Source organism: Notamacropus eugenii, chromosome 5 (assembly GCF_028372415.1).
Source record: "Notamacropus eugenii isolate mMacEug1 chromosome 5, mMacEug1.pri_v2, whole genome shotgun sequence".
In the NCBI taxonomy this organism is placed as follows: Eukaryota; Metazoa; Chordata; class Mammalia; order Diprotodontia; family Macropodidae; genus Notamacropus; species Notamacropus eugenii.
Genome location: NC_092876.1, coordinates 22,758,482 through 22,785,451, shown reverse-complemented (window position 1 = coordinate 22,785,451; position 26,970 = coordinate 22,758,482). Strand labels below are relative to the sequence as shown.

Sequence of the window (26,970 nt, the reverse complement as noted above, 5' to 3'; positions counted from 1 at the left end):
ATGCACCTTTTCATAGCCCTTTGGGCATAGTTCCAAATCGCGCTGCTGAATGGTTGGATGAGCTCACAGCAGTTGGAGCAATGAAAGGTTCTTGGCCACTACCAAACATCTAATATTTCCTCCTGAATATATGAGACTGGGCTCCAGTATACTGTGCCAACAGAGCCCACATTTTGAAAACTCCAGCCTACCTAGAAAGACTCTGAGTTCACCATTCAAGAGTGACTGGAGCTTTGCCGTTGACTGACTTCATGCAGAAAAAGCCTTCATCAGAGGATTGTTCACTGAATGATGGTTGACATACTTCTCAGCAAGTAAGAATAGCCATTCCTTAAGACCTAGAGGAGCCATCATCTTGATAGGATTATTGCCTCAGGGGATTTGAGAATTGCAAGGGACAAAGTTTCTTATATTTCCAGTAGAATAAAAGTGAAAGAACATAATTTTTCAAATGTTTTGTCTTCAGCCCCAATGCTTATGACAGTGCCTGACATATAGTAGGTGCTTAATAAATGCATCTTAAATTTGAATTGAATTGTCCAAAAAGAGGATACAGCCATAATAGTAATAATATTCATATATTGTCTTAATTGACCCTAACTACCACTCTGTGGGGTAGAAGATATTATCCTTATTTAAGAGATGGAGAAACTGAGGCAGACAGAGATTTGTAACTTACCTAGGACCACAGAGTTAGTAGTATATGAGGCAGGATTCAAACTCAGGTCTTACTCCAAGTCCAATGCTCCAGTTACTTACTGTTCCACAGATTTGAAATTGTCCTGAAAAGGGTAAACATTTGTCCAAGGTCTCCCAAGTATTTACTGGTAAGGGAATGATTTGGATTCTAAATCTAATGCAATTTCACATATCCTTCTTTGCTGTTCTTATGCCATTGAAATGGCTGCCCCTTTAAGAATTGAAACTAAGGGTTGGCTATGTCCATGACCTTGAGGCTATCACTAGGGTGATCAGACCCATCTCTAAACTAACCTGAAGTTCTCGACTCAATAGATGTCTGAAATAGATGAATCCCTGAAGGCATTTCTGATATTCTAATCATTAAATGTTTAGTTCCTAGGGGTTGGATTCACTATGGAGTTAAAAGAACCATTTCCCAAAGGGGTGCTCAGAAAAATTCTCCATGAATCAGTTGAGAGAACCTCACTGCAGGGATTTGAGGCTTACATCTAACTGCTAATGAGATCCTTGGAGTCCTGATTCTATATGTATGACTGGGGACCACTCCCCCCTACCCAAACCACTCATTCCCAATTTCTCATAATATTCCCAATTCCCAATATCTTATAATAGTGACTTATTATTTAAAAATTATCAAAAGACTTGTTCACTCTCACTGACTTCTGTTTATCTGACCTCTCATCAATTTAACTGTACTGATTAGAGACAATCACAATTTCCATTGTTGGCAATGAATTTCCCAGACTGTCCTTCTCACACACTAGCCTTCTGGTGATGAGGTGGGATACTTCCACCAGGTGTGTATTTAGGTGGCTCATTCACAAGAGCCACCAAAAGGCAGTGATACAATTGCTTGTGCTTACGGTTCAGAGACCCAAATTGGAACCCCATATCTAACATTCATAAGAAGTGAGACTATGAAATATCATGTAAGTTTTGAGAGACTCAGCTTGCTCCTTGGAGTGGGGGAAGATTATCTAAGGTTACTGTGCCAACTTAGTAATACCATGTATATAAAGCACTCTGTATACCTCAAAGCTCTTTGTAAATATCAACTTTATTACCATAAGCTCTTGAGAACATTCTATAGTGATGAAGGTAATAATACCAATACTGAAATTTGCTCTTAGCACAGTTATTTACAAAATGAGCTAATATCTGTAAAATACTTTACAAACTTGAGTGTTGCATAATGATTTATATAAATAATTAAGTATTAAATTATTATTATCTATATAGTTCTTTGGAATTTGCAAAGTGTTTTATAAATGTTGTCTGATTTCATCCTCAAAACAATCCTGCAGGGTAAGTACTATCGTATCCCAGTTTTACAGATGAAGCAACTGAGGCAGAGAGAAGTAAAATGAATTGCACAGGGTCAGTTTATGTCTGAGACTGGAATTGAACTCAGATCTTCCTTACTCCAGCTCCAGCACTCTATTCTGTGTATTGAATGAAGCTAGATGCTATCTACAGTTCAAGAAGGTAAATCAATCATGGTGTGACTTCCTTGGTGGATGGATGTAACCAGCAGAAAAATCATCTTATATTGGTTCTTTTTTCCAATCAGTTCCAGTTTCTGTCTCAAATCATTTGTTTTGGGGTGCCCTAGTTGTTTTCATTGCCACTAGCTTCGCAGAAGAGGAAGAACATCAGAAAACAATTTTGGGTACATTATCAATGAACTAAACACAGCATCTCTCTCCTGAAAAAAAAGGCACTTTTTGAGTCACCTAATTTGTTTGGTCCAAAACAAGATGTAGGAGTTGTCTTTTTGACCATCACTTGTCACTTTTTCCTCCTTTCTGTCTCCCTTGCCCTTTCCATTTTGCTCTCATCATCCTTCCACCATACTCCTTTCCTCTGCTTTTTTTCATCCTCCCTGCTCTCCTCTCTTCTCTTCACCTTTTCCTTCATATCTCCTTTCCTTTTCTCTCCTCTCCATTTCCCATATCTTCTCTCCCCTTGTCTCAACTCCTCAACTTTCCTCTACTTTTCCCTCTTTTTCCCCTTGTCTCTCCTCTTCTTCACCCATATTCACCCTGATCACTGTCTATTATACTGTTTACACACAAGACATGGTGGAGTGTAGTATTGACAGCTGGACCAAGTACATTATCTACATTTTACTTGTGTCTCTTCCCCTTTGTGCACTCTATATTCTATTCAATCTGGCCAACTTTCTGTTTCCTCAAACTCAGGATATCCCCTTCCTTTGCATTGACAATCCTCCACATAAAAGAAACTCCTTCACCTCTGCCTCTTAAAGATCTTTGCTTTCTCTTTCATTAAAAAAAAGCATTTTTATTAATTTGTACCTTCCCTTACCCAAATCAAATTAAGCCAAAAATACTTCAACATAAATCTACAAAGTCCAGCAATAAGAAATCTCCACATTGGCAATAGCTGATGATATACATATACTTCCACCCTACATTTATTTAATAAAATTTTGTATTTATTTTTGTATGTATTTTTGCATGTATTTATATAATTATATAGAAACACATATTTATAGTTGGTTTCATACCAAATATTTTATTATATTCATTTAAAATTTCATTTTGAGGTCTCTATTGGTTTCACCGTACTGGAAAAGGGATCAGTGATATAAAAGGATTAAGATTCCAGGAGGAGATCATCTCCAAGGTTAATTCCAGATCTTACTGTAGTCTTTGGAGGAAAACCAAGGACAATGTATATCTGGGTTTCATTAAGGCATTTAATAGAGAACTTCACCAGAGAGATCCTCACTGAGAAAATTTGGAGATGCTAAGTTACGTGACGATACATTCAATTGGATTCAGAATGAGCAGAATAGTGTTTAATGGACTGACTTCAACTTAGATGCAATTCTATAGTTCTGTGACTCAGACGTCTATCCTGAGTTCTGTCAGATTGTTGTTGTTGGTGATGATGATGAAGATGGTGATGATGACTGAGATTTCATAAGATTTGTGGGTGGCAGAATGGTAGATTGATTAGAGGATAGAAAGTGGTGGAAGTTTTAAGATAGCTTTAAACCCTATATAAGAAAGAATGCTTTCAAGCAGTTTAAAAACAAAATGTATTATTCATAACTGAGGGATTTTCCAATAAAACTAACAATTTTTATTAAATATCTATTGTATGCATCCCTGACCTAGATACTAGAGAAGATTAAAAATTTAGAAAAGAGATTCTCAGTGTCCTCAAGTCACTTAAATTATAGTGAATTCAGTTGAACTTTATACATGCATACATAATGCATAACATATAAATACAAACATACATATACATATAATAAAAGACATAGACACATAAGTCTACACGTATGTATATATACATATATTTGTACACACAATCCTACTTACATTTGCATATAGTTATATATGTGTGTATATGCACGTGTGTTAGGCAGATATTGTTCAGTCATTCAGTCATGTCCAATTCTTCATTATCCCATGGATCATTGCACATCATTGAACACACAACTTCCATTCTTCACTATCTCTTGAAGTCTGCCCAAGCTCTTCCTTCCAAGATACTGCTATCCATCTCATCCATACTCCCATTTCCTTTTCCTTTTGCCTTCAAACTTTCTCTACATCAGGGTCTTTTCCAATGAGTTCTACCGTCTCATTATGTGGCCAAAGTATTTAAGCTTCAGTATTTGTCCTTCCAATTAATAGTCCGAATTAATCTCTTTAAGTATTGACTGATTTGATTTCCTTGCTGTCCAAGGGACACTAAGTAGTCTTCTCCAGGACCACAATTGGAACTGTAAATTTCACTTTCCTTATACTCTAATTCCCACAGCCATACATTGCTATGGAAAAAAAAACACGCACAAATATGATTATATACACATATACATATATACTAAATATATGCTGGACACTGAGTTGCGCACTGTGGATGGAAATGAAAAATAAAATCTGTGCCCTCAAGAGAGGGATATGACGTACAAAGATTCATTAGAACTTAAGGGCAGAGACTCTTCTTCCTTTTTCTTTGTATGCCTGGCACATAGTACTAATTAATTCCTGGCATATAGTATTAATTAATGCCTGGCATATGGTATTAAAGGTGTGTTAATTGCTTGGCACAAGGTAATTTGAAGAGAAAGAACATTGATAACACACAGGATCAAGGAAAGCTTCATGGAGCGATAAAGAAGGACATAGACCCCTCCCCAGCCCCACTTCCACCCAAGCTCAGCCAATGCAATAAAAATATATAGTTATGCACAATGAAATCTGAAAGTGTAAACAAGATGTGTCTGCATCCTGTGGTCCTTTTATGAAATGTGAACCTATTTGAGTCAATAGGAGAACAGGCAATTGACTTGGCAAACAGATTTCTAGAGACTTTAAATGACTGGGCACATTTCAGCAAGTTGAATTTGAGTTCAGTATCAAGTTCTTTGTTAAGGACTTTCTCCTCCATCCCTGAAAACCCCACCCCAAACGTCTTGCCCGACACACATATTGACCATATTAACAATGCTACTGGACCCCTATGAGACCGACCACACATCCAACCATGAGCAGATACATACACCAGAGGACAGATGTGGATACAACAATCATATGAGAAAGAAAGAAATATCAAGAAGTGTGAATCTTCACAGCATCGAACTTTGAGTCAAGGAGATCTGAGTTCAAATCTGGCCTCTGACACTAGCTGCATGACTGTGGGCAAATCAATTAAACTTTATTTACCTTAGTTTCCCTAGTGCATAGTAAGCCCTATGGAAATGTTTGTTATCTTCATTGTTCTTTTTACTTGCGATGACAAGCAAAATAGGATCTTTAGCAAAATCAAATGCCTCTGATTGAATCTTGCCTTTATCAATCGAGTCCTTACAAGGAGTAAGTACAGATACAAGAATTTCTTTAACTAGAAACAGTATATATATTGCTAATTATTTTAATGTGATTAAAGATCTTCCTCACCCACTAATGGGCATGCCCCATTTTGATTTGGAGTTTGATTAGGAAAGATTTGTGAGAAGGCCCAAGCCTTTTGTAATGAGGAACTGGTTCTCAAGGGTTGTGATTCCCTCTGATTCTAAAAAAGGCATAAATATTCTGAGTTGAGGTTTTACTTTGAGTTTTACTGACTGGAAGTGTTTGTTTGGCCAGATGAGGACTCTGGAAAACTGCTAAAGGAGCCCCCATAGCTTCCCTCTCTGGTAACTATGGCCAGACAGTTGGACCTGTCTGTTGAATTCAGGCAGATGGATCCTTGTCTGTTGATCTTTGATTTCTCTGTATTTTCTCTGAAGTTTGGGGTTCTGACTCCCCTGAACTAGGTGAATGATATATGTGCTTGGTTAAAGGAATGATACATGTACTTGATTAAAGTGATTGTTAACCCCTTGAACATTGCTTTCCTTTATGAATGCAGATCTAAGAATCTGTGATAAGAGGCCCCCCTGTGTATGTTGGGGTGCTTACCACTACATTACTTTAGGGGTGCTGTACAATGACTCTACAAAGAAAGAATGAATTTCTAAGTCATGATGTACAAGGAGTTGTGGGTTTCCCTTTTCTTTATATGTTCTACATGTTACTTCAATACCAATATTCAATAAGTTTAAGACCACTCCTCCCTTATGTATTTGTGGGAGTGTGCACCCCAGGCTGTTCGGATTGAAGAGAAAAGTAAGGACGATTAAGTATTATGGGCACAGCTACCAGGGTTAGCAAAGACAACTCTTTCTAGAGATTTGGCAGTAAAGGGGAAAAAAGATACAAGAAAGTAGCTTAAATAGGTGGCAATGACAAGACACAGATTTCTCTGTTTCTTTTAATAGAATGGAAATGGGTAATCAAGGTGATTAAATGAATACAGCGCTGTATTTTAATTAACAAAAGCCTGAGTTGCAACCATTTATTGACTGTGTAACTCTTGAAAAGTCATTTAACCTCTTATAACTCCAGTTTCCTTATTTGTAAAATGGGAAGAACAGTAGTATGTATCTCACAGGGTATCTGTAACAATGGTAATCACGTATGTAAAAAATCTGTAAGCCATAAATCTCTATAAATATTAGCTATCATCATCATCATCATCATCATCATCATCATCATCATCATCATCATCATCATCACTATTTCTACTACCTAAATATATTTGTAAGAAGCAGGGAAGGAGTAGATGTAGAAGATATAAGACAAATTCACAGCCTGGTACATGTATCCTAATGAAGTGACACAGAGTGTAAGTTGCTTTGTGAATTGTAACTCACTGTATGAATATAAACCATGCTATTGTTATTGGGCAAGCCAATAAACATTTATTAAGAACTTTTTGTGTGCCAGGTACTATGGTGAATGCCAGAGAACATTTGTTCTCTTGTATTTACAAGAAAAATCCAGTACCTGCTCTCACAAATTATACATTCCAGTTTTGAGAGGGGGGAGGTAGCTGGGAAGGGGGGGAAGGTACCAACACAGGGGATAGTATCAGTGTTTGGAGTGTCAGAAAGAGGATCAGAAGAGAATTGAGTAATAGCTGCCCTCAAAATGGCTCTTCCAGGAAGAACTCAGCAACAAGCAAAAGAGGTGCAGGAATGGAAGGATGTTCTAGGATGATAAGACCATAGAGAAAGAGGGATCTTCAAGTCTGAGGAGGCAGCTGAAGCATGTAGTGAAGTCCAGAATCTAAAGCAATTACGGGAGAGGACAATTATTTCATCAGAGAAGTGATAAACAAAATATGAAAGGAAACGCAAACATTACAAACCAGGGAAATTCTAGAGATTATGATGTTTGAGTTGGACTTTAAAGGGTGATTAAAAATTCAACACATAAATAAGGGGAAGGAAAACATTCTAGACAGAGGTAACAGTGTCAACAAAGAAATGAAGGTTCTGCTGGAGGTAACACAGGAAGGTGACAGTAGATTTACTTGCCTAATGAATGAACTATGGTCAATACACCCCTCTTTTTGTCTTCTAAATAAGCACACTCTTTTCCTCTTTAGTTTGAGTGTGGTGCTCAAATCACATCGAAAATGCATCATCTTCCATGCTGAGCACAGCATTCTAGGAGGTACATTGTCAACATTCAGAGCAGTGCGACAATGTGACTGAAAGGTCCAGAAATCTTCCTATTGAAAGTTGGTTGAGAGAACCATGAGTTGCTTTATTTTTTTAGCATATCAAAGAGATGTCATTGGGGAAGAAATAACTGTCAACAGAGCTGTCTGACTGGGGACCCATCTAGCTGGGTAACTCAGCTCATCCTCTCTTTCAATGTCTGCCTCTTTCCTTCCTTCACCTCTCCAAAAAGAGATAAATTTTGATGGCCAGAGTCTGTCCAGGTAGCTTGGGGTTTGCTGGCTAGATGACTTGCTTTTCTGTCTTTTTCTTTTTTGCCTTTCTATCTTTCTTTCTTTCCTTTTTTCTATTTTTCTTCTCCTTCACTTTCTTTTCTTGAATTGAACCCAGTGCCCTCTGAAGCCCATAGATAATGGGCCTCTGTCTAAACTCCACTTAATGGCTATATTTTGGACCCTTCTGGCTTAGAATAAATGTCAATAGTAACTGTTTCTCTTTGAAACAACAACCCCAAGGAGCCTGAGACTCCTGCCCTTCCACCTTGATTCAATTATTTATTTATTTTTCTTTTTTATTTAAAGGGGCCATACCTTGACTGGTTCTTAAAAGAGGCCTATTCACTAAATGGGCATCACCTCACTTCAAGTGAGCACCTGAAAAGGCCTTAGCCTAAAAGGTTAAGGTCACCCACTGTATCCTGGGCCATCTCGAGTCATCCTGATGAATATCTGGTCACTGAATCCTGATGGCTTAGAAGGAGAAAGTGAAACTGGTGACCTTGCACAGCCAACCCTCAATCAAAACGAAGTCAAGTGCAAGTCATGTCATCGTTTCTAGGATGCCACGGTCCTCTTGGAAAATGAAGGACAAATACATCTTTCTTCAAACATTCTGTCATGCAGAAGAAAGATTATAGGATATAGATTTGGGAAGAGATTAATATTATTAATTAGATTCTCTAGTCAGATCACTTTCTTTTCTAATTAGTGAATTTGTTTTCAGTTTTCTGTAATCACTTCCATATATCTTAGATTTTCTCCCTCCTTTCACCTCCTTAACCTCTCCCTCGCCCTTCCCTCCCTGAAATGGTGTGCAATCTTATATAGGTTCTACAATACATTCTTATTAAACACATTTTCACCTTTGTCATGCTGCATTAAAGAATTAAGATGAATGGGAGAAATCATAAAACAAAACAAAACAAAATACAAGAGAAAACAGTCTCCTTCATTCTGTGATGCAATTCCATAGTCCTTTCTCTGTATGTGGAAGGCATTTTGCCTCAAGGAATTTTTTAGGTCCTTGCATTGCTGTGGAGGACTAAGTCTACCAGAAAAATTTCTCATGCTGTGGTTGTTGCTGTATACAAAGTTCTCCTGGTTCTGCTCCTTTCACTCAGCATCAGTTCACATAAGTCCTTCCAGACTTCTCTGAAGTCTTCATGTTCATCATTTCTTATAGCACAATAATATTTCATTACATTCATATACCACAACTTGTTCAGCCTTTCCTCAATTCATGGGCATCCCCTTGATTTCCAGTTTATGGCAAACACAAAGAGAACTACTATAAATATTTTTGTACATGTGTGACCCTTTACATTTGTTATGATCTCTTTGGGATACCATCCTAGGAGTGATATTGCTGGGTCAAAGGGTATGAACATGTTTTTAGTCTTTTGGGCATAGTTCCAAATTGCTCTCCAGAATGTTTGGATCAGCTTGCAGCTCCACCAGCAATGAATTAGTCTTCCAACTCTACCACATATTCTTCAACATTTATCATCTTCCTCATTTGTGATGTGGTACTTCAGAATTGTTTTGATTGGCATCTCTCTAACAGTGATTTAGAGTATTTTTTCATATGACTATAGAGAGTTTTAATTTCTTCCTCTGAAAACTGCCTCTTCATATTCCTTTGACCATTTATCAATTCGGGAATGACTGGTATTCTTGTACATTTGACTCAGTTCTGTATATATTTTAGAAATGAGGCCTTTATCATTGTCACTAGTTGCAAAAATTCTTTCCCAGTTTTCTGCATGCCTTCTGATCTTTGTTCCATTGGGTTTGTTTGTGCCAGGTCACTTTCTTCTCCGAATAACAAAACTGATCCCACAAGAGATGAAGTGACTGGCCCAAGTCAACATGAGTGGCCAAGGCAAGATGCAAACTAAGATCTTCCAATTCCAAATATAATGTTCTTTGTCCTGTCCCATGCTGCTTCACATTTCTTTTGTGTGGTCCCAGAAACATGGTTAGGCACACATTTATGGAAGGAAAGATTTTGGCTAGATATAAGGAACAATTATGAAACATGATACAATTCTATAAAGTGAAATGTGCTACCTTTCACTATTTATGGAATCCAACAAGATGACTACTTACTGCAGAAGCCTACCACATGTCGAAAGATAAGTAATATCATGTACCCCTAAGCTCTTCACAAGTTCTGATAGGCTACATTGTAGAGAAGACTCAGTTTAAAGGCGAGGGAAAAATTTTAAAAAGAAAAACAACCTTCTGGCACCTAAGATTTTCTGTTGTTGTTTCTGGGTCTTCATTTCTTTCCCAGAATTCTTCTACTTCACCTGTTCCAGTGGATCTGTGATGGCAGCTGGACTTCTCAGAGGACAGAAAATGATCAATAGCACCAGGGTTTCTGCATTCATTCTCCAGGGCTTCTCAGTCATTCCTGATCTGCAGGATATTAGTGCTGCTATCTTCCTTTTCATCTACATATTCTCTCTGCTTGGAAACATCTCCATCATCACAGCAGTGACTCTGGATTCTCATCTGCGCACACCCATGTACTTTTTTCTCAAGCATTTATCATTCGCTGACTTGTGTTCCACCTCCACCACACTGCCCCGGGCCCTCTGCCGACATGGCTGGCTCAGAAGTCATCTCTCTCCCAGCATGTGCAGCTCAACTTTTTGTTTTTGTCTTCTGTGCATCTACTGAGTGTTTCCTCATCACTACCATGGCCTATGACCGCTGTCTGGCCATATACCAGCCTTTGACCTATGGGTCCACTATGACCCAACAGTTCTGCTGTGCCCTGGTGGGTGTGGCCTGGATGAGTGGTCTCCTCTACTCCTCCTTCCACACAGCCAATACCTTCACCCTGTCTTTCTGTGGCCCAGTGGTAGAACATTTCTTCTGTGATATCCCACCACTCTTCCAATTATCATGCACTGATCCCCACAAACATGAGGCAGTTGGCTTTGTTGTTAGTGACTGTGTGATTTTGAGCTGCTTTATTCTTACTGTCCTCTCCTACATCCGAATTGTCATCACAGTGTTCTGGATCAAGTCAAAACAAGGTCGCCAGAAGGCCTTCTCTACCTGTTCTTCCCACCTCATCACAGTAATCCTCTTTTATGGAACTGGCAGTTCAGCCTACATGAGGCCTACTAATGGCTACTCCCCACTTCAAGGGCGCCTAGCTGCTATATTTTACTCCATCCTCACCCCAACCCTGAACCCCATTATCTATAGTATGAGAAACAAAGATATGAAGGCAGCCCTAAGGAAGCTTTACATTCGTGGACCTTGATGTTGCTCAGAGTCTTGGGAAGAAAAAGAAACTAGATCTCCAATAATATACTCTCATAACTCTCCCCATGGAGTGGCCAATGTTGTGTTCTGAGAATTGTCACTAATAATGCTTTGCAATCTTGATCAAATGGTTTGTCTCACTGGGTCTCAGTTTCTTCATTTGCTAAATGAAAATAAGAACCCTTGTTCTCTAGCCCATGGGAATATTGCAAGCATAAAATTTTAGCACATTAAGAACACATTATTTCCTAAGAACAGCGCTCAATTTCATTCTGTGCAGATGACCACTTCTCTTTGCTATAAGTTGACAATCTTTATGAGTTTCTGTGGTTTAAAAATGGGAATTTTTTCAACTCTGTATGATTAGCTATGCGCAGCAATTCAATAATAAGAGGCAATCTCAAATGAGTTATGATGAACAATGATATCCATTATGCACAAAGAAATAACTGATGACATCTGAATGCAGATTGAAACACATTTAAAAACAGCAACAACAACTTTGCCATTTTTGGTGTTAGTTTTTTTTTTTGGTTTGTATTTTCTATCACAATACGACTAACATGGAAATGTTTTGCATTACTCCACATATATAATCTATATAAAATTGCTTGCCTTCTCAAAGAGTGGGGGGGTGATGGAGGGAGAGAGAATTTGAAACTCTCAGTTTTAAGGATGGAATGTTAAACATTTTGTTTACACATGTTGAGAAAGAAAAACAAATGAAAAAAATATGATCTTTAGTAGGAATAATCATGAGCTAATTACATGAACTAAGGAATGGAAATACACAGCTGAAACCTGTGAAGGAAAGGATAACAATGGCACAGTTCAAATGCAGCATATCTATAACCCCAGAAGTATCAAGAACTGATGACAATTTCTTAATATTCATCCTTCTTGATCTCTCTACAGCCTCTGACATTGTCAATTGTCCTCTTCTCCTCTATACTCTCATCCCTTTGGGTTTTCATAACACTATCCTCCCATGGTTTTCCTGGTACCTCTCTGACTGCTCCTTTTCAGCCTAACTTACTGGCTTTTAGTTGAGGTTTTGCCTGCTAATCATAGCTATGTTCCAAGATTACTCAACTCCAAAGATTACTCAAAACAGATAATTCTTAGGTCAACTTACGTAACTCTTACTTCCATTGTCCTTCAGTCCTGTATTTCCAACTGCCTGTTGGACAGATGGAACTGCATATCCCATAAACATCTCAAATTTAACATGTCCTGAACTGAACTCATTGTCTTTTCTCCCAGATCCTCTCAGTTGCCTAACTTTACTCTGATAGTAGATGGAACCACCATCCTCCCAGTCATCTGAACTTGCAAACTAGGCATTGTACTTGACTTGGCATTCTCTCTGACCGATATCTACTTGCCAAGGAAACATTTCTTATATTGACTCCCTTCTCTCCTCTGACTGCTACCACATTGGTGAAGTTTATCACTTCTCTTCTTCTTTCATGTTTCTGCCTGTTCCAGTTGATCTCAATCCAATAAACATTTACTTAGTGCCTAGCATGTTCCAGGTGCTGTGCTAAGTGCTCCATTCAGCTATCCAAATGATCATACTGACCTCTATTCTATAGGCTCCAATGACCTTCAAATATAAAAACCTGCTGGTGGCTTTTGGAAGCCCTCTATAAAAAATAGAAAGACAGGAAATCATGAGGAGGGAAATGAATAGAACCAAGAAAACACTATATACCATAATAATAATGTTGTTTTAAGAATGTCTTTGAGGTGGAGCCAAGATTGTGGAGTAACACCATACACTTTCTAGAGCGCTTCTGCTAAGTCCAGCCAAATACCTGTAAAAAATATCTCTAAACAAATTATGAAGCCGAGGAACCCAGACACAGACATAGTGAAGCAAAACTGCCGCCCAAGGCAGCTTGGAACGTAGCTGGAAAGTGTCTATCACACCATTGTGGGAGCAGGACTCAGTTCACCTTGGGTCATGCTGCCACAAAGAGGACATAAGCAGGCCTTGGGGAGGCTGAATCTCTCTCCTGTGGCAGTTTCCAGACTTCAGGACCCCCAAAAGTCGAGGACAAATTGGAAAGGCAGTGGAAAAAGCCTGTGGGAGAGTGGAATGGTCTGGCCCCAGTCCCAGGGTGAGTTAGGGGGAAGAGGTGCAGGAACCTGCAGTAGCCACAGCAGTTACCGGGGCAGCAGCCCCACTGTTTCTGGAGCTCTAGTCCCCCTGGAAGCAGAGAACTACCTTGATAAAAAGTTGAAAAGTCAAGTAAATGGGTGGGGAAATGAGCAAGAACTGGAAAAAGAATCAGACTATAGAATCTTACTTTGGTGACAAGGAGGACCAAAGCATGCAAACAGCAGAAAACAAAGTCAAAACTCCTTCATCAAAAGCTTGCAAGAAAAATATGAATTGGTCACAGACCACAGAAGAGCTCAAAAAGGATTTTGAAAATGAAGTAAGAGAAGTAGCACAAAAATTGGGAAGAAAAATGAGAGTGATGCAAGAAAATCATGAACAACAAGTTAACTGCTTGCCAAAGGAGACCCAGAAAAAATTCTGACAAAAATAACACTTAAAAAAATAGACTAACCCAAATGGCAAATAAATTCAAAAAGCCAATGAGGAGAAGAATATCCTAAAAAGAAAAATTGACTAGATGGAAAAGGAGATCCAAAAGCTAACTGAAGAAAATAATTCCTTAAAGATTAGAATGGAGAAAATGGAAGCTGATGACTTTATGAAAAATCAAGACATTTTAAAACAAAATGAAAGGAATGAAACAACAGAAGATAATGTGAAATATCTCATTGGAAAAGCAACTGACCTGGAAAACAGGTCCAGGAAAGACAATTTAAAAATTATGGGGCTATCTGAAAGCCATGATAAAAAAAAAATCCTGGAATCATCTTTCATGAAATTATCAAGGAAAACTGCCCTGATATTCTAGAACCAGAGGGTAAAAAAAATGGAAAGAATCCACTGATCACTTTCTGAAAGATATCTGAAAAGATAAACTCCTAGGAATATTGTAACCAAATTCCAGAGTTCCCAAGTCAAGGAGAAAATGTTGCAAGCAGCCAGAAAGAAACAATTCCAGTTTGTGAAAATACAATCAGGATAACACAAGCTCTAGCAGCTTCTACATTAAGGGATTGAAGGGCTTAGAAAACATTCCAGAAGTTAAAGGATTAAAACCAAGAATCACCTACCCAGCAAAATTTAGTAAAATCCTTCTGGGAAAAAAATGGTTATTCAATGAAATAAAGGACTTTCAAGCACTCTTGAGGAAAAGACCAGAGATGAATAGAAAATTTGACTTTCAAAGACAAGAATCAAGAGAAGCATGAAAAGGTAAACAGGAAAGAGAAATAATAAGAGACTTACTAATGTTGAACTGTTTACATTCCTACATGGAAAGATAATATTTGTAACTATGAGACTTTTCTCAGTATTTGCATAGTTGGAGGTATTATATACATATAGACAGAGGGTACAGGTTGAGTTGAATAGGAAGGGATGATATCTCAAAAATAAAATTAAGGGATGAGAGTGGAATATATTGTGAAGAGAAAGAGAGAAATGGAATAGAGAAAATTATCTCTCATAAAAGAGCCAAGAAAAAGCTTTTTCAGTGGAGGGGAAAAGGGGAAAATAAGAGGGAAAAAGTGAAGCTTACTCTCATCACATTTGGCTTAAGGAGGGAATAATATGCACATTCAATTTGGTATGAAAATCTATTTTTCACCACGGGATAGTAGGGTAGAAGGGGATAAGTGGGATATGGGAGGAATGATAGAAGGTAGGGCAAACTGGAGGAGGAGGTTATTAGAAGTAAACACTTTTGGAGAGGGACAAGGTCAAAAGAGAGAACAGAATTAATGGGGGACAGGATAGGATGGAGGAAAATATAGTTAGTCTTTCACAACACAACTTTTATGGAAGTCGTATCCATAGCTACATACGTATAACCTATATTGAATTGCTTGCCTCCTCATTGGCAATGGGTGGGGTGGAAGAAAGAGAGAGAAGCTGGAACTAAAAGTTTTAAAAAATGAATGTTAATAATTGTTTTTTACATGGAACTAGGAAATAATAAATATAGGCAATGGAGTATAGGAATTGGGGTAAGGGAATGGAGGGGTGTGATAAAAAGGAGGACAGATTGGGGGAAGGGGTAAACAGAATGCATGATGTCTTGGTGTGGGACGAGAGAGATGGGGAGAAAATTTGGAACTCAAAATCTTGTGGAAACTAAAAATAAATAATTTTTAAAAAAAGAATAACTTTGAGGAACTGAGTCATTTTGACTGCTGTAAATATCCAAATGAACTACTAAAGACAGACTAGTCTTGAATCCAGTTTCATTGCTCTATTCTGTGTGATGTACACCTGCCCATATAACAGTACCAGGTAAAGAGAACTAGGATGTATTGGGTTGGCATGAGTAATTATGCCTCTGTTTGACACACATGCCAAGCTTGGCTTCTGCCAGGGTGAACAAGGTGATTTTCTCCTATCTCTGTATTTTGTGTTTCACTAAAAACAATGCTCAACTCCCTTTCAGCACAGAAATGAAAGTCATCCACATTCTTACATGTTTTTAGTTTGATGAGACTCATTTTTGATACATTACAATGGCAGTTAGTCTTGAACTGAGGTGAGACATAACAGTTTTGATCCACTACTCCACACAGATGACTTTCAATCCCCTTCATCCCCAAAGGGTTTCTTTTCCTTAGCCTATCTAACTTCATCCCCTTATTTACTTTTTTTAAAATTTGTTTTCAGTTTTGTACAATCACTTCCATAAGTCTTAGATTTTCTCCCACTCCCTCCCTCTCTCTCCCCTCCCTCCTTCCCAGAAATGGCATGCAATATTATATGAGTTCTACACATACATTCTTTTTTTTCTTTACCATATAAAACCTAATTTCATTTATTTAGCTATAAGAAAGACAAAGGGATTCTCATCTTCAGTATTTTAAGTAACGCACCCCAGCCTCTCTAAATTTTCAGAGGAATCTAAGAGGGGATAGCTTTTGAGACCAATTTGTCACAACAGACCAGAATTATAAAATTGATTTTTCAGACTGAAGTGAACTGTGACAATAGAAAAGGTTGTCAGAAGCTCCCAGCTTATGTTAATAGAGGTTTGTAGAACATAGTAGAATAGTTAATTAGGCTACTCATAGATGTAGGAATAAGATAATCAGGCTTTGATATTCCCCATGGGTATTTACCTGATTGATTCAGAGTACAAAAGAGTAGAGCTCAGCCTCTGAGACCTCTTAATCTCCACTTCTCTAGGAGCAAGTGCTGTTATACACATATGCAAACACAAGTATGTGTCCATGCATATACATGAATGTGGGTGTACATATGTATATGCGTATATGTTTGCACATCGTTCCACCTCCTATTCTTTTCAAAACCACTGCACCATGTGAGCCTCTGCCCTATGGAACATAAATATTAAAAGAAGAGGATTTATAGGCCTAGATGACTGCAACTGGGCATGGGATTCTTGAGTCAATAAGCCACAAATATCCTCTTGGGTGAATTCAGCCCTTCCTGTTAATAAAGAGTGTAAGCTTCTCCTGGTGGTGATTCATATAATCTCCGTATAACTCTGTCTTAAGAAAGAATTGGTTTAGGTCATTTTTGCAGAGGGAAAAAAGATGTTTCTTCTCTGCCTCTCCACTATGGAAAGATAGAAGGTTCCCTCCTTCAGTAATATGTGGAATCTATTTTCAGCATAAGTAATCTTCAGTGATCAACATCTGCATCCTCAAACTGTCCAGCAACCATTGGTGTGGCATCTATCTCCATCCCATCTTCATGATCCCTAACAGAGTCTTCTGTCCTTACTCCAGCCATGTTGTGTTGACTGCTCACTGACTCAGTAAGCATTCTTTCCAGTCGTTTCAGAGTGGCTTGTCCTTCTGCAGTTAAACAAGATAATCCTTCTTCAAAAGTGTAAAATGTCCTTGTTCTTTTCCATCCATATCGTATTCTTCTCCATCATAATCATCTGAATCTTCATCCTCAGGATCTGGATGGAAAGCTTAACATTCACACATTGCAGTAAACAATGCTTCCAATGCTGACTTATCACTTTGTACACATCTGAACTCAGCAATTGGTTCAATGTCCTCATCATTGTCCTCATCTCCTTGTCCTTCTGCCATTATAGCTTCTTTTAGTTCTTTTGATTCGTCCTCTCCAAATCACACATTGACCATAATGTACAAGTGCCCTTGTGTTTAGGCGTTTAGGTTCCTGGAGAGAGCATGTAAACTAATAGTGCGATAGTCCAGTGAAAATCCTATTCCCGAACGATCTAACCAGGCTAGGTGGCTCTTGGTGTGATATAAAAGGTGTCAGTTCCCAGGTCCTTGCCACCCAGCACTGCTTGGCTGTTGGTCTGCTGTTGCTGAAACCCATCTTCTGGGCTGGGTGGAGGGAAACTCTTCAGGAAACTTATTCTGTCAGTGGTGGCAGTGAGAGTGGACAATCAGCAGACCAGGGAGGGGGACTGGACTGGAAGCAAAGGAGACATGCTCACCCCCCACATATATTCTTTTTTTTTTTTTTTTCCGTATAACAAATCAGAACATGATACACAAACAGATACACATACACAAACATGATCTGCTACATTATGTGAGTGACTTCCATATTTCTCTCTCTGAGTGTGGAAGGCTTTTTGCCTTGAGGTCCACCATTGGGATTTTTTTTTTTTCAGAAGTTCTTGTGTTATTACAAAAATCTAAGTCTACCAGAAAAAACTCTCACACACTGTGGTTGTTGCTGTGCATAAAGTTCTCCTGGTTCTGCTCCTTTCACTCAGCATCAGGTCATATAAGTCCTTCTAGGCCTCTCTGAAGTCTTCTTGTTCATCATTTCTTATGGCACAATAGTACTCCATTACATTCATATACCATAATTTATTCAGCCATTCCCCAATTGGTGGACATCCCCTTGACTTCCAGTTTTTGGCAACTACATAGAGTGCTGCTATAAATATTTTTGTACATGTGGGACCCTTTCCCATTTTTATGATCTCTTGGGGATATAGTCCTAGTAGCGATATTGCTGGGTCAAAGGGTATGCACATTTTTGTAGCCCTTTGGGCATAGTTCCAAATTGCTCTCCAGAATGGTTGGATGCGCTCACAGCTCCACCAACAATGAATTAGTGTTCCAACTCTCCCACATCCTCTCCAGCATTTATCATTTTCTTGTTCTGTCATGTTTGCCAATCTTATAGGTGCCCCCACATATATTCTTATCAAACACATTGTGCATTGGTCATGTTGCAGGGAAGAATTAAAATGAATGGGAGAAACCATGAGAAAAACCCAAACAAAATAAAACATAACAGAAGAGAAAATATTCAGTTTCATTCTGCTTTCCAGTTCCATAGATCTTTCTCTGGATGTGAATGGCATTTTTCCTCAAGATTCCTTTGGGAATGTTTTAGGTTCTTGCATTGCTGTGAAGGTCTAAGTCTACTAGAAGGAGTCCTCGAACGCTGTGGTTGTTGCTGTGTACAATGTTCTCCTGGTTCTGCTCCTTTCACTCAGCATCAGTTCATATAAGTCCTTCCAGGCCTGGCTGAAGTCCTCCTGTTCACCATTTCTTATAAATAGTATTTCATTGCACTCATATACCACAACTTGTTTAGCTATTCCCCAATTGATGGGAATCCCCAAGATTCCTAGTGCTTGACCACCACAAAGAGAGCTGCTATAAATATTTTTGAACATGAGAGACCTTTTTCCATTTCTATGATCTGTTTGGGATACAACCCTAGAAGTAATATTGTTGGTCATAGGGTATACACCTTTTCATAGCCTTTTGGGCATAGCTCCAAATTGCTCTGCTGAATGGTTGAATCAGCTCACAGCAGTTGGAGCAATGAAAGGCTTTTGTCCCCTACTAAATATCTAATGTTACCTCCTGAGTATATGAGACTGGGCTCCAGTATGTTGTGCCAAGAGAGCCCACATTTTGAAAACTCCAGCCTACCTAGAAAGACTCTGAGTTCACCATTCAAGAGTGACTGGAGCTTTGCCATTGACTGACTTCATGCAGAAAAAGCCTTCATCAGAGGATCGTTCACTGAATGATGGTTGACATACTTCTCAGCAAGTAAGAAAAGTCATCCCTTAAGACCTAGAGAAGCCATCATCTTGATAGGATCATTGCATCAGGGGATTTGATAATTGGAAGGGACAAAGTTTCTTATATTTCCAGTAGAATAAAAGTGAAAGAACATAATTTTTCAACCGTTTTGTCTTTGGTCCCAGTGCTTATGACAGTGCCAGACATATAGTAGGTACTTAATAAATGCATCTTAAATTTGAATTGAATTGTCCAAAGAGATGACACAGCAGTACTGGTAATAATATTCGTATATTGTCTTATTTGACCCTAACTACCACTCTGTGGGGTAGGAGATATTATTATCCCTAATTAAGGGATGGGGAAACTGAGGCAGACAGAGATTTGTAACTTGCCTAGGACCACACAGTTAGTAGTAGATGAGGCAGGATTCAAACTCAGGTCTTACTTACTCCAAGTCCAGTGCTCCAGTTACTGTTCCACAGATTTGAAATTGTCCTGAAATGTGAAAACACTTGTCCAAGGTCTCTCAGGTATTTATTGGTAAAGGAATGTTTTGGATTCTAAATCTAGTGCAATTTCACATATCCTTCTTTGCTGTTCTTATGCCATTGAAATGGCTGCCCCTTTAAGAATTGAAACTAAGGGTTGGCCATGTCCATGAGCTTGAGGCTATCACTAGGGTGATCAGAGCCATCTCTAAACTCACCTGAAGTCCTCAACTCAATAGATGTCTGAAATGGATGAATCCCTGAAGGCATTTCTGATATTCTAATCATCAAATGTTTAATTCCTAGGGGTTGGATCCACTATGGAGTTAAAAGAACCATTTCCCAAAGGGGTGCTGAGAAAAATTCCCCATGAATCAGTTGAAAGAACCTCACTGCAGGGATCTGAGGCTTTCATCTAACTGCTAATGAGACCCTTGGAGGCCTGACTCTATGTGTATGGCTAGGCACCACTCCCCCCTACCCAACCCACTCATTCCCAATTTCTCATAAGATTCCCAGTTCCCAATATCTTATAATAGTGACTTATTATTTAAAAAGTATCAAAAGACTTGTTCACTCTCACTGACTTCTGTTTCTCTGGCCCCTCATCAATTTAACTGTAATGATCAGAGACAATCACAGTTTCCATTGTTGGCAGTGAATTTCCCAGACTGTCCTCACAAACTAGCCTTCTGGTGATGAAGTGAGATACTTCCAACAGGTATGTATTTAGGTGACTCATTCACAAGAGCCACCAAAAGGCAGTGATACAATTGCTTGTACTTACAGTTCAGAGACCCAAATTTGAACCCCATGTCTAACATTCATAAGAAGTGAGACTATGAAACATCATGTAAGTTTTGAGAGACTCAGCTTGCTCCCTGGAGTGGGGAAGATTATCTAAGGTTATTGTGTCAACTTAGTAATACCATGTATATAAAGCAGTCTGTATACCACGAAGCTCTTTGTAAATGTGAGCTTTATTACCATAATCTCTCCAGAACATTCTATAGTGATGAAGATAATAATAACCAATACTGAAAATTGCTTTTACCACAGTTATTCACAAAATGAGCTAATATCTGTAAAATACTTTACAAACTTGAGTGTTGCATAATGATTTATATAAATAATTAAGTATTAAATTATTATTATCTATATAGTTTTTTGGAATTTGCAAAGTGTTTTATAAATGTTGTCTGATTTCATCCTCAAAACAATCCTGGAGGGTAAGTACTATCGTATCCCAGTTTTACAGATGAAGCAACTGAGGCAGAGAGAAGTAAAATGAATTGCCCAGGGTCAGTTTCTGTCTGAGACTGCAATTGAACTCAGATCTTCCTTACTCCAGCTCCAGCACTCTGTTCTGTGTACTGAATAGAGCTAAATGCTGCCTACAATTCAAGAAGGTAAATCACCTTCCTTGGTGGATGGATGTAAATAGCATAAAAATCATGTTACATTGGTTCTTTTTTCCAATCAGTTCCAGTTTCTGTCTCAAATCATTTGTTTTGGGGTGCCCTAGTTGTTTTCATTGCCACTAGCCTTGCAGAAGAGGAAGAACCTCAGACAACAATTTTGGGTACGTTATCAATGAACTAAACACAGCAACTCCCCCCAGAGAAAAGGCACTCTTCTTGAGTCACATAATTTGTTTGGTCCAAAAAAAGACGTAAGATTGTCTTTTTGACATCACTTGTCACCTTTTCCTCCTTTCTGTCTCCCTTGCCCTTCTCATCTTGCTCTCATCATCCTTCCACCATACTCCTTTTCTCTGCTTTTTTTCCTCCTCCCTTCTCTCCTCTCTTCTCTTCACCTTTTCCTTCATATCTCCTTTCCTTTCCTCTCCTCTCCATTTCCCATATCTTCTCTCCCCTTGTCTCTATTCCTCATCTTTCCTCTACTTTTCCCTCTTTTTTTCCCTTATCTCTCCTCTTCTTTACCCACATTCACCCTGGTCGCTGTCTATTATACTCTATACACACAAGACATGGTGGAGTGTAGTATTGACAGCTGGACCAAGTACATTATCTACTTTTTACTTGTGTCTCTTCCCCTTTGTGCACTCTATATTCTATTCAATCTGGCCAACTTCCTGTATTCTCAAACTCAGGATTTCCCCTTCCTTTGCATTGACAATCCCCCACATAAAAGAAACTCCTTCACCTCTGCCTCTTAAAGGTCTTTGCTTTCTCTTTCATTAAAAAAAAAAAAGCATATTCTGAGATGAGGTTTTACTGTGGAGCTTACTGATTGGAAGTGTTTGTTTGGCCAAGAGGACTCTTGAAAGCCACTAAGGAAGACCCCATGGCTTTTGAAAACCCAGATATTGGTGCTTCCCTCTCTGTTACTATGGTCAGACAGTTGGACCTGTCTGCTGAATTTAGGCAGATGAATCCATGTCTGTTGATCTTTGATTTCTCTGTATTTTCTTTGAAGTTCGGGTGTAGACTCCCCTGACCTAGGTGAATGATATATGTGCTTGGTTAAAGGAGTGATATATATTCTTGGTTAAAGTGATTGTTAACCCCTTGAAAGTTGCTTTCCTTTTTGAATGCAGATCTAAGAATCTGTGATAACAGGCCCCCCTGTCTTTGTTAGGGTGCTTACTGGTACTACTTTAGGGGTGCTGCCTTCTTGTTACTATTTTTAGCATATCAAAGAGATGTCATTGGGGAAGAAATAACTGTCTGCAGAGCTGTCTGGGAACCCATCTAGCTGGGTAACTCAACTCATCCTCTCTTCCAGCCTCTGCCTCTCTGTTTCCTTCACCTATCCAAAAGAAGATAAATTTTGAAGGCCAGAATCTGCCTAGTTAACTTGGGGTTTACTGGCTAGATGTCTTTCTTTTCTGTTCTTTTTCTTTTTTTTTTTTTGCCTTTCTAGCTTTCTTTCTTTCTTTTATTCTGTCTATCTATCTTTTTCCTCTTCACTCTTTCTTTTCTTGAATTAAACCCAGTGCCCTCCGAAGCCCATACATTGGATGACAATGGGTCTCTGCCTAAGCTCCACTTAATGGCTATTTTTTGGTCCCTGTTGGCTTAGAATAAATGTCAATAGTAACTATTTCTCTTTGAAACAACAACCCCAAGGGGCCTGAGACTCCTGCCCTTCCACTTTTATTTATTTATTTGTTTGTCTTTTATATTTAAATGTGCCATACTTGGACTAGTTCTTAAAAGAGGCCTATTCACTAAATGGGCATCACCTCACTTCAAGTGAGCACCCGAAAAGGCCTGAGCCTAAAAGGTTAAGGTCACTGACTGTATTCTGGGCCATCTCCAGTCATCCTGATGAATATCTGGTCACTGAATCCTGATGGCTTAGGAGGAGAACGTGAAACTGATGACATTGCACAGTCAACCCTCAGTCAAAACAAAGTCAAGTGCAAGTCATGTCATCGTTTCTAGGATGTCAAGGTCCTCTTGGAAAATGAAGGACAAACACAAATATATCTGTCTTCAAACATTCAAAGAACTGTCATGCAGAAGAAAGATTATAGGATATAGATCTAGGAAGAAATTAATATTATTAATTAGATTCTCTAGTCTGATCACTTTCTTTTTTAATTTGTGAATTTATTTGTTTTCAGTTTTCTACAATTACTTCCATATATCTTAGATTTTCCCCCTCCCTTCACCTCCTTATTCTCTCCCTTCTTCTTCCCTCCCCAAATTGGTGTACAATCTTATATAGATTCTACAATATTGTTATTAAATACATTTTCACCTTCATCATGTTGCAAAAAAGAATTAAAATGAATGGGAAAAATCATAAAACAAAGCAAAATATAAGACATAATGGTCTCCTTCATTCTGCGATGCAATTCCATAGTTCTTTCTCTTTATGTGGAAGGCATTTTGCCTAGAGTCCTTTGGGAATTTTTTAGGTCCTCACATTGCTATGGAGGGCTAAGTCTACCAGAAACATTCCTCTCACACTGTGGCTGTTGCTGTGTACAAAGTTCTCCTGGTTCTACTCCTTTCACTTAGCATCAGTTCACATAAGTCCTTCCAGGACTCTCTGAAGTCTTCCTGTTCATCATATCTTATAGCACAATAATATTTCATTACACTCATATACCACAACTTGTTCAGCCTTTCCCCAATTCATGGGCATTCCCTTGATTTCCAGTTCATGGCCACAAAGAGAGCTGCTATAAAATTTTTGTACATGTGGAACTCTTTCCATTTGTTATGATCTCTTTGGCATATCATCCTAGAAGCGATATTCCTGGGTCAAAGAGTATGCACATGTTTTTATCCTTTTAGGCACAGTTCCAAATTGCTCTCCAGAATGGTTGGACCAGCTTGCAGCTCTACCAGCAATGAACTAGTCTTCCAACTCTCCCACATATTCTCCAACATTTATCATCTTCCTCTTCTATGATGTGGTACCTCAGAGTTGTTTTGATTGGCATCTCTCTAACAGTGATTTAGAGTATTTTTTCATATGACTATAGAGAGCTTTAATTTCTTCCTCTGAAAACTGCCTGTTCATATTCCTTTGACCATTTATCAGCTGGGGAATGACTGTAATTCTTGTATGTTTGATTCAGTTCTCTATATATTTTAGAAATGAGGCCTTTATCATAGTCACTAGTTGCAAAAATTCTTTCCCAGTTTTCTATTTGCTTTGTAATCTTTGTTTCATTGAGTTTGTTTGTGCCAGGTCACTTTCTTCTACAAGTAACAAAACTGATCCTACAAGAGGTGCAGTGACTGGCCCAAGTCAACATGAGTGGCAAAGACAAGATTCAAACTAACATCTTCCAATTCTAAATATAATGTTCTTTCTACTGTCCTATGCTACTTCATATTTCTTTTGTATCATCCCAGAAACGTAGACATACATTTACAGAAGGAAGGTTTTTGGCTAGATATAAGGAATCATTATGAAACATGATACAATTCTACAAAGTGAAATGTGGTACATTTCATCACTTATAGAATCCAACTAGATGACTACTTTTTGCAGAAGCCTACCAAGTGTAGAAAGGTAAGTAATATGACGTGCCCCTAAGCTCTTCACAAGTTCTGATAGGCTACATTGTAGGGAAGACTCTGTTTAAAGTCAAGGGAAAAATTAAAAAAATAACAACCTTCCAGCACCTAAGATTTTCTGCTGTTGTTTCTGGGTCTTCATTTGTTTCCCAGAATTCTTCTACTTCACCTGTTCCAGTGGATCTGTGATGGCAGCTGGACTTCTCAGAGGACAGAAAATGACCAATTGCACCAGGATTCCTGGATTCATTCTCCAGGGCTTCTCAGTCATTCCTGAACTGCAGACTATTAGTGCTACTATCTTCCTTTTCATCTACATATTCTCTCTGCTTGGAAACATCTCTATCATCACAGCAGTGACCCTGGATTCTCATCTGCACACACCCATGTACTTTTTCCTCAAGCATCTATCATTCACTGACTTGTGTTCCACGTCTACCACACTGCCCCGGGCCCTCTTTGCTGCCCTGACTGGCTCAAAATTGATCTCTCTCCCAGCATGTGCAGCTCAACTTTTTGTTTTTATCTTCTGTGCAGCTACTGAGTGTTTCCTCATCACCTCCATGGCCTATGACCGCTGTCTGGCCATATACCAGCCCTTGACTTATGGGACAACTATGACCCATCAGTTGTGCTGCGCCCTGGTGGGTGTGGCCTGGGTGAGTGGGCTCCTCTACTCCTCCTTCCACACAGCCAATACCTTCACCCTGTCTTTCTGTGGCCCAGTGGTAGAACATTTCTTCTGTGATATCCCACCACTCTTCCAATTATCATGCACTGATCCCCACAAACATGAGGCAGTTGGGTTTGTCATTGGTGGCTGTGTGATCATGAGCTGCTTTGTACTTACTGTCCTCTCCTACATCCAGATTGTCATCACTGTGTTCCGCATCAAGTCAACACAAGGTCGCCAGAAGGCCTTCTCCACCTGTTCCTCCCACCTCATCACAGTAATCCTCTTTTATGGAACAGGTAGTTCAGCCTACATGAGGCCTGCTAATGTTTACTCCCCACTTCAAGGGCGCCTAGCTGCTATATTTTACTCCATCCTCACCCCAACCCTGAACCCTGTTGTCTATAGTATGAGAAACAAAGATATGAAGGCAGCCCTAAGGAAGCTTTACATTCGTGGACCACGATGTTGCTCAGAGTCTTGGGAAGAAAGATAAACTAGGACTCCAATAACATATTCTCATAACTATCCCCATGGAATGCCCAATGTTGTACTCTGAGAATTGTCACTAATAATGCTTTGCAATCTTGATCAAATGGTTTCTCTCACTGGGTCTCAGTTTCTTCATTTGCCAAGTGAAAATAAGAACTCTTGTTCTGTAGCTTGTGGGAATATTGCAAGCATAACATCTCAGTACACAAGGAATACATTATTTCCTAAGGACAGCGCTCAATTTCATTCTGTGCAGATGACCACTTCTCTTTGCTATAAGTTGACAATCTTTATGAGTTTCTGTGGCTTAAAAATAGGATTTTTTTCAACTCTGTATGATTAGCTATGCTCAGCAATTCAATGACAAGAGGCAATTTCAAATGAGTTATGATGAACAATGATATCCATTATGCACAAAGAAATAACTGATGACATCTGAGTGCAGATTGAAACATAATTTAAAATAGCAAAAGCAAGTTTGTCATTTTTGGTGTTGGGATTGTTTTTGGTTTATACTTTCTATTGCAATATGACTAACATGAAAATGTTTTGCATTACTGCACATATATGATCTATATAAAATTGCTTGCCTTCACAAAGAGTGAGAGGTGATGGAGTGAGAGAGAATTTGAAACTCTCAGTTTTAAAGATGGAATGTTAAACATTTTGCTTACACACATTGAGAAAGAAAAACAAATGAAAAAATGTGATTTTTGGTAGGAATAATCATGGGCTAGTTACATGAACTAAGGAAAGGAAACACATAGCTGAAACCTGTGAAGGAAAGGATAACAAGGGCACAGTTCAAATGTAGCATATCTATAACCCCAGAACTATCAAGAACTGATGACAATTTCTGAATATTCATCCTTCTTGATCTCTCTAC

General features: G+C 38.8%; 1 protein-coding gene and 2 pseudogenes across 1 annotated transcript; 2 read left to right on the top strand and 1 right to left on the bottom strand.

Moving 5' to 3' along the window:
• The first annotated feature begins 10,389 nt into the window (after window positions 1–10,389).
• LOC140508532 (olfactory receptor 9G4-like) lies at window positions 10,390–11,324 on the top strand (annotated as a pseudogene).
• Window positions 11,325–17,065: 5,741 nt separating this feature from the next.
• On the bottom strand, window positions 17,066–19,310 carry LOC140507407 (methylosome subunit pICln pseudogene; annotated as a pseudogene).
• Window positions 19,311–25,137: 5,827 nt separating this feature from the next.
• Window positions 25,138–26,088, top strand: LOC140507406 (olfactory receptor 9G4-like). Its single transcript, XM_072615504.1, has one exon. It carries the CDS (start codon window positions 25,138–25,140, stop codon window positions 26,086–26,088), a length of 951 nt encoding a protein of 316 aa, XP_072471605.1.
• Window positions 26,089–26,970: the final 882 nt, after the last annotated feature.

Bases quoted from the DNA above. Each gene is read 5' to 3' on its own strand.
- LOC140507406 (XM_072615504.1), top strand. From the start codon at position 25,138: ATGACCAATTGCACCAGGATTCCTGGATTCATTCTCCAGGGCTTCTCA.